Source organism: Nicotiana attenuata, unplaced genomic scaffold, assembly GCF_001879085.1.
Source record: "Nicotiana attenuata strain UT unplaced genomic scaffold, NIATTr2, whole genome shotgun sequence".
Lineage (NCBI taxonomy): Eukaryota > Viridiplantae > Streptophyta > Magnoliopsida > Solanales > Solanaceae > Nicotiana > Nicotiana attenuata.
The window spans coordinates 17,278-33,828 of NW_017670847.1; the positions used below are offsets into that span (position 1 = coordinate 17,278).

Sequence of the window (16,551 nt, forward strand, 5' to 3'; positions counted from 1 at the left end):
TTCGGGGGGGGGGGGAAGCAATACTTTTAACTTACAATTTTACATAAATATAATATATGCACGAAAATTAATTTATCAAAACTATACGCCAAAATTAAGGTGTAAAATTAATATTTTAAAGATATTACATAAAATAATTAGGTATATATAATATGATAAATTAAAAGGGCTAAATAATAGGGAATAGTGATGGAGTGGATGAATAGTTGACCCTCTAAAATGGAGGCAAATTTGCAATTAGGTTGGAGCAAAAATCCTTCATTTTTGCTCCAAAATGGAGTTTGGAGGTAAAAATGGAGGGTGAGTTGGAGATGGCTTAATTAATATGGATCATATTTTGAAGGTGAACCTTGGAGCAACAGTAAAGTTATCTCTTACAAAATGTGTGTGTATATATATATATATATATATATATATGTATGTATGTATGTATTGAGAAAAAACTAAATTTAAATATTGAAGGTGACGTGTCATGACACGTGGACCGGTCAAATAGTCAAAACATGGTAATCAGTTAGAAGACACGAGCAACCACAGACGCGGGAGAGAAGATACTTAAAGGCACGAACTATTATTCAAATGAAACGAGACTACCTGTTCCAGTCATTTAAAGTTCGAAGATCAGAAGGAATTGGAGACATGAATCTGATAGCGAAAAAGAGTCCAAATTCAGCATTAAATGCCAAATACGTTAGAGAATTTGTATTTAATATGAATGACTGGGTAACGTTTCCTTCAATATCATTTATTGCTCGTAATTGCCTCATTAAAGCAAAGGCATTACACTTTCTCTTAAAAATTAACTATAAAAAGAGGAAGTCACAACATCTGTAGGATACAAAAAACACTACTGGAATATACTTTGTTTTATTTGCTTTCTGATTATATCATTTAAAATTTCTTTCTTATACACTTTTCCGATTATCAGTAACCCGAGTTTTTCTAAATTCAAACTTTGACCTAAAATCTAATTTTTGGTTTTATATATATATATATATATATATATATATATATATATATATATATATGTGTGTGTGTGTGTGTGTAAAAGCATCACATTATATTATTGTGCTCACATGTTAAATTTTCATGCTTTTGATTATCATTGTAGGGGGATATGTTTTTGTTAGATGTGATGTAATTATTTACGTTTCTCTGTTTTTAATAATTTTTTTTTTGCATTTATAGGATCATCTGCACTTCTAGAATAGATTTTGGAGTTTTACCAACAGAATTTGAGTTTTAACTAGATTCTTGATATTCTCCATACGTCTGATAACTGAGAATGTTTTTTTTTTTTTGGTTTTTCATTCGGTGTCTGCTACCCGCATAGGAGCCCGACTATATACGGATTCGCGCCGCGTAGGGCCCCTTTCGGGGGGAAGCGCTTCCTACTAAGGATTTTTCATACCCAGGGCTCGAACTCGAGACCTCTGGTTAAGGGAGGAGCAGGTATTCTCCATTTCTGAAAACTATTTTTAGATCAGTATCAGTTACACAGTTTATCAAACACTAAATATAATTTAATTATTGAATTAGTCACTATTGGGTTTTTCCCTTGTACATGCTACCAATTTATACAATCAAATATTGCTAATCAGTAACTAATTTTTAGTGAATTGTTTCCTTACATGGGTAGGGTAGCTTCTTTTTTTTTTGCCTCGTTTATATCCTAACAACTAATACGGGCGCAAATTATTATTAATATATTTACTTTTTTTCATTCTCTCTTTTGCTATTCTTATTCTAAATATTGAAAAGTCTCTCAATCAGCAACTTACCGCGGCTTACAAGTTTTGTTCTTCAAAGCATTACAACAAGTAATCATTATATTGAAACAATGCAACACTTTTCAATATCATTATCAGGGGCGGCCCGACAAATCTTGGAGCCTAAAACCAAGCTTTTATGAGAGGCCTTAACTTTTTTTATTATTATTATTTATTTGAAGTCTATATTTTAGCTTTTCTTATATACAAAGTTATTAATAATTTTCTTATAATCAATAACTCCTAATAAGTACTTCTCAATTGACATATAACTAATCCATTTAATATTTCTAGTGCCATTGTTGTTCTTAAGTAAGATTTTATCAATTGAATTTCGTAAACTTCTTTCCGTTGAAGCAGTGGCGGATCCAGGATTTTGAAGTTGTGGGTGCTCGCCGATAAAAACTTTAAAAGAAGAGGAAAAATAAATTTACTTGTGGGTGTTCGCTCAATATTTATCTAAATATTTGTACAATTGCCTATATAAATTTATTAATATGGTCAAAGTTAATGGGTGCTTAAGCACCCACAACTCCCTATGTGCATCCGCTACTGCGTTGAAGCAACGGTAACATGAGTTATTAACATTATTCTATAAGCAATTTAGGCATTTGGAAAAGTATTAACTCTTTTTATTTGATTAAGTGTATTAATTAAACTGTTATCTTCTAATTGTACTATTTTTCTTAATACTTTTAATTCAGAAAATAAATCTAAACCATCAATATCGAATTGATTTTTACACTTAAAGGAACATTCACGATTAAGGCAATATTTTTTTCAAATTTTCAACATCTAGTGATCTTAGTTTTTACTACTAAATAGAAAACCAAAAATATTTTCATATGCTTCGAATTGTCCAAATCTATTTTGAAGTGAAAAACCAGCCTTTCTATTATGTAAAAAAGTAATCAACTCTAGAGGACTCTTTGAAAGATTTTGAGATTTCATTATCAATATTTGTATCAAATTGTTACTTCCTATATATCACACGTTTCTTACGAAATTCGGGTTCGATATTCATTTCAAGTGCAATTTTCTTGGTATAAAGAAATCAAACTTTTTCACTGTACAAAACTCTTTTTTAAACTTATACATAGTCTATTAGGTGTAACAAAAAATGGGGCCCTTACAAATACAGGGCCTAAAGCGGTTGCTTTATTTGCTTTATGGAAGGGCCGCCCCTGATCATTATATCAACTTATCTTTCTCTATTTCTTACCCTTTGATTTCTGCTACTATCTGTTATTTCTTGTACTTCGATTATGTTATTTATCTATGATAGCTACTGTTCCTTTTTAGACTGCTTTATCATGACTTATTCGTCTATATATACTTTCTATTTCATACTACAATGAATTGATTGTCCTTATCTGACTTTTTTTTTTGCCATGCTTTCTTTCGAGCCAAGGGTCTTTCGAAACAACCTCTCTGCCTCCCAAGGTAGCAATAAGGTCAGCGTACACTCTACCTCCTCAGACCTTACTTTGTGAGTTTTCATTGAGTATGTTGTTGTATATCAACTTATCAAATTTTTGAGTCGCTTTTATTATTTTATACTTTTTCATTGAAAACTTATCGTTGATATTCTTACTTAGGGTCTCTGTATCAAATTTGGCTTTAGGCCACCAATCTTGTTGAGACGGCCCTGTTAAGCATCACATTATTGTGCTCACATGTTGAATTTTCATGCTTTTGATTATCATTGTAGGAGGATATGTTTTTGTTCGATGTGATGTAATTATTTACGTTTCTCTGTTTCTAATAAATTTTTTTGCATTTATACGATCATCTGCACTTCTAGAATAGATTTTGGAATTTTACCTACAGAATTTGAGTTTTAACTAGATTCTTGATATTCTCCATACGTTTGATAACTGAGAATGTTAATTATATAGATATTCTCCATTTCTGAAAACTATTTTTAGATCAGTATCAGTTACACAGTTTATCAAACACTAAATATAATTTAATTATTGAATTAGTCACTATTGGGTTTTTCCCTTGTACATGCTACCAATTTATACAATGAAATATTGCTAATCAGTAACTAATTTTTCAAAGTTTAAGTAAGTATTTATTTCCAAAAACAATTGAAGCGCTATACCATCGTTAGAGGAAATTACGAATTTCTGAACTTGAAAATATAACAACGAACCGTTAAGAAGAAAATGAAAATCTTGCCACGTCTTCAACATCCCGCAGCCTTTGTACGCACCAATTACTGTGTAGTACGATACTGTTGTCTGTGCATATTAGAAAAATACAGGTAGTTGCTGTACAGGATAGTGGGCCTGTCCGTGTCAGGTGGAAGGTACCACTAATACTTAATTGCTTAATACCCAAAAAATTTGGATGTTTGCTAATCTAATTAGAAATGGGAGTAACTATGATTAATTGCCAGTACTTTGCCACAATACCGTAGTAATTAATACTAATCCAATTTTAAGTGTGGTTGTATAATTTTTTTATGCTACCAACATATATAGTTAAGCACTAATAAAAAAGTATATATTTTAACTTATGCATTGACAATTATAAAAAAATTATTATCAGTATAATTTAATTTGTTATAACAGATATATCTACTTTTTTTTAAATATTTAATTTTAAATTACAGATGATTACGTGTAGGTATATTTTTGAAGATTTCATAGTGAAAATACAAATTTCAGCCTTCTGTTTTCTTCCCCCCTCTCTCTGTTTTTTTTTTTTTTTTTTTTAAACTTAATAGACATGTTTTGAACTATAACTCCCCTGCTGCCTCGATAATTAGGTGCTGTTCTTTTTGTCGTTTGCGGTTTGTTCCCCTCATTACTGAAAGATAATGAAATTTCCCGGTCTATCACGAGTGTGTGTGTGTGTTTTTTTTTTTTTTTTGGCTTGACAGAAAGATAGTATAATAAGTTTTTGTTAAAGGACCCCAGTAGGCCTCATTTGTTTTTCTAAGATTAAGACGTCTGGATCTGAATACACTTCTGAATATCAATATGTGTATTAAGATTAAGACATCTGAATCTGAATATACATCTGAATATAATAAGTTGTGTATTAAGACCTGAATACTAAATAATTAAGACTATTGGATTTTTGACATCTGAATGTATAAAATTTATCTTTACTTGAAAATTAATAAGCATAAAGTTCAAATGAAATACTAACTAATCTAATGTTCTATCAATAAATTATATAGTTTTTTAAAATATGATAGTTGTTGGTGGTGATAGCTAACGGGTGAATGCCCACTCGAGACGGTGGTTGGTGGTAGTTTTGGTTGATGATGGTAGTTCATGCTAGTAGCTAGTAGTGATTGGTAGTGGTGTCGATTATGATTGAGTATGGTGGTGGTGATAGTTAATAATTGTAGGTGGTGGTAGTAGTTGTGAGTGAGGAAGGTGGTGGATGGGTGGTGGTAGGTTATAATGATGGGCAGTGCCGGCTGCGGTTGTTGATGGTGATGGTGGTCAGTTGTGATAGTTGAGGTGGATGAGGGTTGATTGTGAGTGAGAATGAGGATGGTCGAAGTGGTGGGGATAGTGGGTGGTGATGGTCGATAATGGTGGCGGCTATGATTGAAGATGATGGTGGCGTGGTGGTGGTGGAGGTGGTGGAGGTGGTGGTGGGGGTGGTTGAGTATGGTGGTGGTGGCGACATGGTGGTAGTTGATAATGGTAGGCGGTGGCGACAGTTAATAATGAATATGTGATAGCATCTTAATGAAATTAAGTCTCCGTTACAGATCTTAATCATACAGACCTATTCAGACACATTAAGTGGTTGTGAAGTAAAAAAAATAAACACACTTAATGATTAAGATCTGGGTAATTAAGATTCAGACTTTAAAAACAAATGCACTTAATGCCTGAGAATTGAATGATTAAGATTCAGACCCCCATTAAGTGCAAACAAATGAGGCCTTACTCCCTTTGCCCTATTGAAAATAATTTGAACAAATATTTATATATTAGTTTAATTTATAAATACATAAAAAGAAATGGTTAAAAAAGTAATCAGCGTGCTCAATGCTTCATTTTTTACTGCTTCAAGTAGGGGTGGGCATTGGGCAATTTAGATTAGATATGAAAATTTTGGTTTGAATTTTTGACTTTAGTATTGAAGAAATGACAATCCAAATCCAATCCAAATAAACTCGGATTGGATCAAATTTTTTAAGTTTGAATTCAAATTAATTGGTTTGGATATTTTAAATTTTCGGCTTTCGTATTGAAGAAATGATAATCCAAATCCAATCCAAATAAAATCGGATTGTATCGGATTTTTTAAGTTTGGATTCGGATAATTAATTGGTATTATGGATTTTCGATTTTAAGCTTATAAGTTGAGATGTTTCTTCTTTCTACGATTATGAACATCAAAATAAAGTACTCATGTTAAATTGCCTAAAAAATTATTTATTTTTACCGCAATCATCCAAATAGAGTATTCAATTAATGAGATCGTCATCAAGGAAATATAACAAAGACATTAGTAAGGCTGATAAGAAGTATTAATAGTAAAATCATGTCCAAATAGAAGGTATTGATAGTAACTTAGCAATTAGTATTGAATATATGAGATAATGTCCAATGGTTAGGATATTGGACTTGTTACTATTGGCATATGAATAATGGAAAAAATATAAAATATAAAATATAAAATATAAAAGTTTTTGATTTTCGAATATCCAAAACTCTGAAGTACCAAATCTAATATCCAATATGAAATCCAAATATCATAAAAATTAAATCCAAAATTCAATCTATAATCCTAAAATCCAAATAATTCAAATGTTGGTTTGGATATCAAGTTTGCCCAAACTATACCCACCCCTACCTTCAAGCAAGAGAAATACAATGGTCTTACATTAGGCCCAAAATGAGATTTTTGTATTACATTATGCGACACATTAAATATTTACACTGTATTTATCATTCGTAGCTACACTTTCAGCAAATTTACCATTCGTAGCTATAATTGAGTTTTATAACAAATTCATGAAATAAGAGATTAATTGTTTTGAAATAAAATAAAAGAGCAACAAACTCTCGCAGCTCAGTTGGTTAGAGCGCTCTCTTAGTTAGCGGAGGTCTTGAGTTTGACTCTCGAAAAGAACATTTTATTTTTTCAGTATTTCTGTATTTTGCCTTAGTTGTATTCGTTGCGCGAACAAATACAGCCGATACATGTTGTATTCTTTGTATACACCCCTATATACATTCGATACAAGTTGCATCCTTTGTATACACCCTTGTATTTCGCCTTTACTAATACAACTGCGCTAACGAATATAGTTGATATACGTGGTATTCGATGTGCGAACGAGTACAATTGACACAGGTTATATTCGTTACATGTTTGAATACAAGTGATACAAATAAGTAACAATTGAAAAATAATTACGAATAATAATTAAGTAAACTATAGTTACTAAACTCAAAACTACAGTGGTTTATAAAAATTTCTCTTTTGAAATTTTTGATGAAATGTGTGGTCCTAGTATATCCTTAAGAGAGGTGAAATATTTGTAACATTTACAATGAAACAAGTGTAGAGTAGATTAACAATACAAATGTCTTCAATGCTATCTGTGATCAAACAGACAAATAAGCAGATTTTATATGAAGTAACATGACAATTAATTTATGTCATATCATGATTAGATTTATTTGCATAAGAATATGAGATCATGATTTATTAATTGACTTGAAATTGTAACATGTTTTCAAAAGCTAATTAAAGAATTCCTCTTAGATTATTGGACATACATAAATACATATATTGGCACCTAAAACACTTCATATAATTTAGTTTATTCTCAAATGGCAATTTTTTTGTCTTCAAATATTTGTTGAAACTTTTTTATCTGTAAAAATAACACACATCACAGTGCAAAAAGGCCTAAGATATACATTTTCATGATCACATAAATGCGTCGGCCAATAGCATCCCACATCTTTTACCTAAATCTTAATGCTCAGTTACTCACAGATTATAATTGCACATTTAACTGCTAATCAAGGGCAAGTTAGTACTTTCACTTGATTGGAGAAAATTTAGTAAGTCGGTTATGGGAGGCGATCAAGCTTAGCCTTTAGACTAGGTTACTAAACTTAGCAATAACTGAAAAACCAAAGCTTGCTTAAGCAACACTAAAACTAAGCTAAATATAAATTAATACATTATTATCTGTAATTACTCAGCAAATCACCATCAATTTAAAAATCTCTTTTCTTTTCCTTTTTCGTAGTTAAGGAAAAAAAAAACCAAGAAATGAAGAAGGGTCCAAGGTAAGATACTAAAAATAAAATAAAAATGAAAATATGAAAAACCCAGCGTTTGTCAGATTCAGAGCCACCCTATTCTCTCTCTTTCCTTTTCCACTGGCACTTCTCTCCCTGTGTGTGTGTGTGTTAGTACTGAGTACATACAATACAAATACTGCGAAACTTTGCTTTCTTCATTTTAATGGCGTGACTTGAACACAACACTGTCCTTTTCTTATTCCTCCCCACTCACTACCAAATATCCATCTGTTCTTCAAATACTCAAAACCCCAAATACAGAAACAAAATCTTCTCTAATTCCCAATGCAAACTTTATTAATTTCCACCAACCTTAAAAACCAAAAATTCTCCTCGTATTGTATTAATCTAATATCCATCCATATATATTTCTGTTTCTTAGTATAGTTGTTACACGTAACGTGTGTGTGTGTATTTATATCTGTTTGCTATATAGAGTTCTTACACGAGGTTTGTATTGTGTGATGTATAGAGGTGACGAAAAGGGAAAAATGAAGGGTGCTGAAGAAATGCTGAGGATGATGATGATTAAGGAAAACGTTTCATATTTGCATCAAAATCATCAATATGATCATCAAACAATGATGGGGTTTTCGCCGTCGGGTTCAAGTTCTTCGTTTTCTGGTACCGGGTTTGGTTTATATGGTGATGATTCAGTGGATTCTTGGAATGTATTTGATCATCAGAATATTAATCAAGGAGAAGGAGGAGTAGTTGATATTACTAATACTACTTCTGGTTGGTCTAACATGCTTTTTCACGAACAGAATTTTGATAAGCATGTTGACATAGGCGATCTGTCTAAGAGATTTAATTATGGGGTGAACATCAATGGAACAGGAAATTTTGGTCATGATCTTTGTGATTTTCAAAAGTCAGGAGAATTATTAGGTGGACAGAAAAATTATTTGTATGATTCAATGGGGTCTTTTTGTAGTAGTAACAAACTTCCTGTTAATCCTCTGTACAATGACCTCTGTTTTCAAAAAGAGCAAATTGATTATACTAACTTGTGTAACATGAATAGGCCTAGTAGTAATGTGAGTCTTGGATACTCAGAGCAGTGTGGATTTAATGATGTTGGTGTTGATAGTAGTTTGTTTAGTTCATTGCATGGCATAAACCCAAGCAGGATGGGATTAAATTCCGAATGTGATTGTTCCATTTTAAAGCAGCAAAGGGCTAAATCAATACCTACTACTAACATAGTGAATCACCCTCTTTCCCCATTGCCATATTCAAGAAGCCATGAGAGTGAAGATAGCTTCATTATTCAAGGGGAATGTTTAAAATATGCTTCTGAACAGAGAAGTTTAAAGGGTCACAAGAAAAAATCGCGGAATGAGATTAAAATGGAAAGGTTGCAAGAGAAGAAACCAGCAAGAAATAGCAGCTTATTGCATAATGGTTTAGGGGACACAGAATTCCAAGTAAGAGGAGTTAGTAAAAATGGTTTGGCCTCAAGGGATGATGCTAGTCTTACGCGTTCGGAACCAAACTATGTGTATTTGGCAGCTAAAGATCAGCTGGGGTGTAGGTATTTACAGAGGATATTTGATGAAGGGACCTCAGAAGATGTTCAGATAATATTCAATGGCATCATTCATAATATCTTTGAGCTAATGAAGGATCCATTCGGGAACTATCTCGTGCAGAAATTATTGACTGTTTGTAGTGATGAGCAAAGAATGCAGTTTGTGCTTATGGTGACTGATAATCCAGGAGAGCTTGTGAAAACATCCAGGACAACGCACGGGTAAATGCAGAAAAAATTTACTCTACCATTTTTGCTACTCTTTACATTGTTGATTCTTGAACTGCTTTTTGAAACCAAGCTGCTACCATTTCCTTTATTCAGGACCCGTGTTGTGCAAAAGTTAATTGAGACAATGAAGACCAGGCTGGAAATTTCATTAGTTATAAGGGCACTTCAACCTGGTATTCTTAATCTCATGATGGATGTAAATGGAAATCATGTGGTTCAGCGTTGCTTGCATTGTTTAAGCAAGGATCATAACAAGGTCTGACATCATTTTCTCATTGAATATAATTGGAGTTGTTAGGTGGAAATTTTGATAAACATAATATATTCATGTGCCTAAGTTACTTGTTTGGTACTAAAACTTTAGCTTAAATTTGGACCACCTTTTTGTTGGCACCATTTAAATGCAAGAGAATGTCATGAATACATAGTAAATATTACTTATCTTTGTTAATGCAGCAAGTTACTAAGAGTTCTTTTTATCTTTCAAATGATTCCTAAGAGCTGTTATTGAATGTACATTCTGACTTTGATGGCTCTAGAGGGTTATTCATATGTTTTTCACTTCCTGAATATTGGGTAGTTTGGCTGTGTTGCAGCAAGTAACTTTTGGTGTGTTCCAGTTATGGTAAAGTTAAAAGGTTCACGCTAAACATGTAGTGAAATACACATGTTGACAAATTATACAATGCTAGAGCTTGTATACTCTCACTTTGATACATTGGCAATGTACTAGATATTCCGTTTCAATTGGTTCTGCTTCCATTATTCTAAGTATCTAATCTGACTAAGTTTTCCTATCCTGCACAGCTAGTATTTGGTCTTGAGGTTTTCCTAGATAAATACATATATGTGTTGGTGTTGTGTGTGCTTGCGAAGTTTGTAAAGCAATAAACACTAAATTCACAAAGAACTGGATGACTGCTAGTTATAAAACAAGGCGAAAGGAGTGGCAAACCTTTGTTTGCCTGTTATGTGCTTTTCTTCATGTGTGTTGCTTGACAGATCAATAGTTTCAACACTCTGCAGATCTTTAGTTAAAATTTGTACCTCTTTACTTTCAGTTCAATTTGATTTCTTTTCACATGGGATGTACTCTATCTGAAGCAGAACATGTGGGCCTTTATTATTATTCAACAATATTCATAGGAACAGAATATTTATATTGATGGGAAGTATCTTGGAGAGATCACCGTAGTTTTGCACTTATACCTATTTGTGTTTTCATATCTGTAGAATATGAACTCAAGAAGTATAGTTCAATTAGCTTTTAAAGTATTTTATTATTTATTCTGAAACTGGTCTGTTCGATGAATCATTATGCAGCTTATTTTTGATGTTGCGGCTAAACATTGTATTGATATTGCAACACATCGTTATGGATGCTGTGTGCTGAACAAATGCATCACTTATTCAACTGGCAAGCAGCGCGAGAAGTTGCTTGTTGGGATTTGTTCTAATGGGCTTAAGCTTGCTCAAGATCCTTTTGGGTAAAATTCAGAACTTTTACTCTGGTCCTTTACTTTCTTGATCTTTTAGCACAGAAACTTCCCAAGATAATTTAGAAGCAAAATTTCTGGTCTAGTATCAAGATGATGGCATGTAATGTGCTGCTAAAACTTTCACCTTTGCTGTTCTTAATGTGTCTGCTTGTTCAATTTTTTGGAACTTTATAATATGCCTGCTTCCCCAGACCCCATGGTGTGGGATAATACTGGGTATGTTGATGTTGTTGTATAATATGCCTACTTACATTCAAATTATCTATATGTTGTTTAGGTGTAATCTTCTTCCAGAGTCATGTTACATATTCCATGTTACCACATTTAAAGCTAGCTTTGTCCTCTTGATATAGATTACTAGCGATCAAATGCCAGGAGACCCAATGGAAGTGCGTGAGACTGTTTATAGGATATGGCTCAGCAGTTCACCCCTTATAGTTTTGTGTATCCTATCAATATTTAGGAACATATGAAAAATATAACTGTCGTTAATTGCAAATATGATTCCAACAAACTTGGCAAATTAGTCCCAAGAAGATTAGTAAATGGTTATTTGTGGATTTCTTTTTAGTGGAACATCTGAACAACCTAAAATCCTTGTACACATTCCTTCTTATATTGCCAGGTACACCAATTTCTGCTCCTTCATTACTAGAAATTGTTTGCTCAAGGAATGCGTGCTCTAAGATTGTTTCACTTTCCTAGTAGTGGAGCTTTTTTTCTTTTTCTTTTTGTGTCCTGGCAGTGGAGTTCAATGGTGACAGTTCAGTCTCTGATTTCATCATCAAGTGCACCACAAACAAGCAGCTCTTCCATGTCTTTTACTTGTCTTGTGTGATGTAAACGATGCCCATATTCCATTAATATTTGCCTTTTAACTTTGCTAGTTACCTCAAGAAAGTTATATATACTGTGTCATTTTTATCATTTCCTTACAGCAGCCTATGTGTGTTGCCTGCATAGTCATTTTTGTGGCGCCTTTTGGTTCTGCTTCTTACGTACTAAAATTTGTTGAAATTTTCTAACTCACAATACAGGAATTATGTTGTTCAATTCATAATAGAGTTAAAGATAGCCTCTGCTGCAGCCATGTTGCTCTCTCAGTTTGATGGCCATTATGTATACCTCTCAAGGCAAAAGTTTGGCAGTCATGTTGTTGAAAAGTTCCTCAAGTGTGTTGAAGAAAGTAGGTCGAGAATCATCAATGAGTTAGTCTCAGAGCCTCATTTTGATCAGTTGCTGCAAGATCCTTTCGCTAACTATGTGATTCAGTCTGCACTTGGCGTTACTAAGGTTAGTCTATCAACTTGTTATATTTCTGTATACCTAGATGCTTTAAACTTCTTATGTTTCCATGTACTTAGGTGCTTCAAGCTCTGATTTCCATATGTGATCATGTCTTTGGTTCAGCTCCAACCTATGTGCTGGCTGTTTGTTGGTTGAGTAATACTTTATGCATGTATGGGTTCTGATAAAACTGACGATAAGATACATTTCTGATGAGCTAATGAGTCGGATTTTCTGAATGATATCTCTTTGAGCCCCACTCTCTTTTTCAGCTGAAAGGAAAAGTGAAAAAGAAAATGTGTTCTTTTTCTAATTCCTAAACAAAGATTATAATGCTCTCCTGTAGTAAGATGGACACTTGTGCTCAAGCTTGACTTGCAAACAACAAGAATATGTGTTAAGTATTAATTTTCTGATGTTCAGAAGAATGAAGTCAAAAACCTGTTGGGAAGGAAATGACAATTTCATTTCCAATTGATGCTTTACGCCAAAATATATTGATGAGAAACATGTGTGTGCGTTAGGTGTGTTTCTAGAGAGAGAGAGAGAGAGGGAAACTTCTAAACAAAGCTCCTACTAGCACCAGGACATACCTTTTGTCAGAATTTCCGTTTCCACGAGTCAATATCTGTTGTAGTCATCACTGTAGAAGCAATTTACTGCATTGTTATACACTAAGTTTACATTGTGTCCAAGTTCTCAAATTTGTTGTTATATCAGGTGGATGATTCTTGGACATATAAACTGGAACTTGCTTCCACTAGTAACTAGGAAGTGTTAATACCAAGTCTAGTTAATTATTATGACTATAGTAGTTACGCTGGACTAGTACCATATGAGACATGACTTGGTAAACAAAACCAGATGATTGTTTCAGTATTTGCATATTCTTATTCCTTGTAACTTTTACTTTGAAGCAGGGATCCGTTCGAGCTTTGCTGCTTCAAGCTGTGAGGCCTCACATGCTTCTCCTGCGCACGAGTCCATACTGCAAGAAGATCTTCTCTCGGCGACTATTAAAAAAGTAATGCTCCAAGCGACAGTAAAATGTTGTTGTTCTCTTACTATTTATTACCTTCTCTATTTAGGTACTAGATGTGGAATGTATCTTATCTATGATCCTATTAAGGTGATCACTAGCATATCAGACTGTTGTATGTCATGCAAGATTTTGGTTGATGCGTCTTTGTATCATGCTGTTTGTCTTTTGGCTCAAACTCTCGGATGTGTAAGATTGTAAGGGATCGTGACAATCTGTGACTTATCTAAATCAAGTTCCTATTTCTGTTGTGGTTATCGCAGAAGATCTTCATTTGGTCGAAGTTGCTTGATCTTTCTGTATTATTTCATGCTTATCTGGTGCACTTTGAACTCTTTTAGTGAGATACATGTTTGCTTTACTTGGCAGTGATATCGATATGATGAACGCAAAATAAACAGGACAGATGCAAATAACTAGAAGATGTTCTATTATAATGGATGCAAGCTGAAACGATGTATGCAAATTATAGAAAAACGTTCTTAGAAAGCATATAAAGTTGCATATTTAATGTTTCTCACAAGAAGAAAAGGACTAAGAACTTCACACTCGATCATCAAACATACGACGGATGCCAACTCTCAAATATAGGGGATAGCATATTTATTCTGGTCATTATAAAACAGAAGTGAGCCCATCCTTCTTAGTCCTCATCTTGTCCAAGCAGAGCCAACAGCATATTCTCATAATCTCCTCTTGTATCTTTGGCAATGGCGCGACCCAGAGGGATGCTATCCCTCTTCTGGTACTCATCAGCGATAGTCTTCATATCAACCTCAGCCCTTGTAGCAATAACTCTGGTCAGATGATCTTCCTCTGTTCCTCTCCTGTTAATTGCATCTCGAAGAACCTCCACGAAGTAGTGCTCGGGGTAGACAAGACCTTTTATGGTTGCCCTCAATAGTCCAACAAACTCATCCCCCTCTTCCAATTGCTGCTCATTAGCAAAAAAACTCAATAAATCAGTAAAGCAGAAATAACAAAGCCAGTCCTAGAGTATAAAGGGGCATCACTTAAAGCAAAGGAGCAACGGATGGAATGTGTTTACCTTTAGGATATCCTCTTCATACTCATCTTTGTAATGATTCAGAGTAGCATTGATCTGTGCTTTGCTCCTTGTGGCTAGAATTCTGATGACCTCATCGTCACTGTAAGCCTTATCGGAGATCTTCTCATGCAGTATTTTAGCTTCAGCTTTAGCAAGGCGCAAGTCCACCTCGTCTCCTCCATATCGGTAGGAGCTCACAAGAGGTACCAAAAGCTGAAAGAAATCGGAAACTTGAATGAATAACTCAACAAATTCAATATTCAGTGTCACTATTCCTCCAAGCAAGAGCCAAACTTGACGAACAACCTTAGACAGTACACTGCAAATGGTATCGCATAATTCATAGACAACGAAGGTTAACTTTTCATTAATCAAATGTGGATTAGAAATTTTATACTTTGGCGATCTTCTGAGATACCATTCAAGCCTCATGTAATTTGACAACAACTATTGTTAAGGAGTCTAAGTGGATATGGAGCCAGAAACGAGACTAGTTGCAATTAGAACGATTTGAACATAGTGATTAATCCAGTACCTTGCGGTGTTCCCCAGTAGTGTGATAAGCAACGTCCTCTTCAAGAGATTTCTTGTAACGAGCATGATAAGCTTCCCTTGCCAAAACCAATTCTTTAGGAGATCTGGTACAAGCTATTTCCACAAGAACAAAATTGCTTTTTGTCCATCTCTTAGTAGCTTCCTTCGCCAAATAGGCATCGCGCTCTGAAGGATCCAATGTCCACACTACCACCAATTTCTGAGAGAAAAACATAGTAAGTGTTAGCCTTTTCATCAAATGTATCGAGGATCTAGAATCAATGGATTCAGAATAAGTATGGTTGTTATTTTCTAACATGTGTACACATAATTCAAGCCAAAAGCATGGGTTCGTTTCAACAGATCAAAAGAAATCCGCGCCTTTGATCACAGTAACTCAGATACTCAACTGATCAACTAAGTATTCTAACAAATCTAAGGTTTTATTAAACTTGTTCATGTTATTATCTTAAGAAAATAACCTCAAAATCATTGGTAAGTTCTCTGTCCAACTCTTTAAGGAGATCTTCACCAAAAGTCTCAGCATAAATCTGTTGAATCAACTTGCGTTGAGCAGCATTTCTATGACCCAAAATTGATATGATCAACTTCTCGTTTGTTCCCCATCCTGCAAACAGTAACCATCAAAAGTCAATCTCAACCATCAATCTAATATTAGTAGCAAGATCTTTATAATCAGAAGATAATAACCAGTATCAGAACTAGATGTATAGAATATACTAAAAGATCAAATAATGAAGCAAACAAGTGAATCCGTGTATATGTATGGTCTATATATACATCAAATGGACCAATCTTACAAAGATCTAATGGTATAAGTTGATATAAATTGTGAAAAGAGGCCTAAATTATTCAAGATGAGACGCATAAAGAGATTAGTAGTAGACCTTTGAAGGCAGCTCGGAGTTGTTCACAGTCTTCAGCTACTGAAGGAACTTCTGCCGGAACAGTAAGACTAGCCATTTTTATGATTGTCAAGACTCGAAAATGCAAGCAGACTAAGGTAAGATCGTATATTTTCCACCTTCCCTTGTTGCCTTTTTAAAGACGCAGAAAATGACCTTTGCATTACAATATTGCCCTCCTTTTATTTATTTTTTATTTTCATTTTTTCTTGTTTTTCCGCGTTTGGCGCTGTCAATCAAAAAGTTTCAATACTACGATATTTTATATGGATCTTAAATACAAGATGTCGAAAAAGAAATTCAATCATTTTCGTAGTAGCCGGGCCACATTCACATGCCACTACGTGCCATATGTACGTGTTTTAATGAATAAGCTGATGAT

General features: G+C 33.9%; 2 protein-coding genes across 2 annotated transcripts; one reads left to right on the forward strand and one right to left on the reverse strand.

The window, feature by feature from the left end:
* Positions 1-8,119: 8,119 nt before the first annotated feature.
* On the forward strand, positions 8,120-13,785 carry LOC109243867 (pumilio homolog 9-like). The gene is made up of 5 exons (XM_019410876.1): positions 8,120-9,827; positions 9,930-10,092; positions 11,160-11,323; positions 12,373-12,628; positions 13,543-13,785. The coding sequence occupies exons 1-5, from the start codon at positions 8,536-8,538 to the stop codon at positions 13,648-13,650; spliced, it is 1,983 nt and encodes a 660-aa protein (XP_019266421.1). The 5' UTR covers positions 8,120-8,535; the 3' UTR covers positions 13,651-13,785.
* Positions 13,786-14,068: 283 nt separating this feature from the next.
* Positions 14,069-16,312, reverse strand: LOC109243868 (annexin D1-like). The gene is made up of 5 exons (XM_019410877.1): positions 16,152-16,312; positions 15,726-15,871; positions 15,245-15,463; positions 14,710-14,922; positions 14,069-14,595 (listed from the first exon to the last, which is right to left on the reverse strand). Exons 1-5 carry the CDS (start codon positions 16,225-16,227, stop codon positions 14,305-14,307), a joined length of 945 nt encoding a protein of 314 aa, XP_019266422.1. The 5' UTR covers positions 16,228-16,312; the 3' UTR covers positions 14,069-14,304.
* Positions 16,313-16,551: the final 239 nt, after the last annotated feature.

Coding starts and splice junctions, on each gene's coding strand:
- LOC109243867 (XM_019410876.1), top strand. CDS start 8,536: ATGTATAGAGGTGACGAAAAGGGAAAAATGAAGGGTGCTGAAGAAATG. Junction 10,093..11,159: donor TAAGCAAGGATCATAACAAG/GTCTGACATCAT, acceptor ATCATTATGCAG/CTTATTTTTGATGTTGCGGC. Junction 11,324..12,372: donor CTTGCTCAAGATCCTTTTGG/GTAAAATTCAGA, acceptor CTCACAATACAG/GAATTATGTTGTTCAATTCA.
- LOC109243868 (XM_019410877.1), bottom strand. CDS start 16,227: ATGGCTAGTCTTACTGTTCCGGCAGAAGTTCCTTCAGTAGCTGAAGAC. Junction 15,872..16,151: donor ACTCCGAGCTGCCTTCAAAG/GTCTACTACTAA, acceptor TACTGTTTGCAG/GATGGGGAACAAACGAGAAG. Junction 15,464..15,725: donor AACTTACCAATGATTTTGAG/GTTATTTTCTTA, acceptor TTTTTCTCTCAG/AAATTGGTGGTAGTGTGGAC.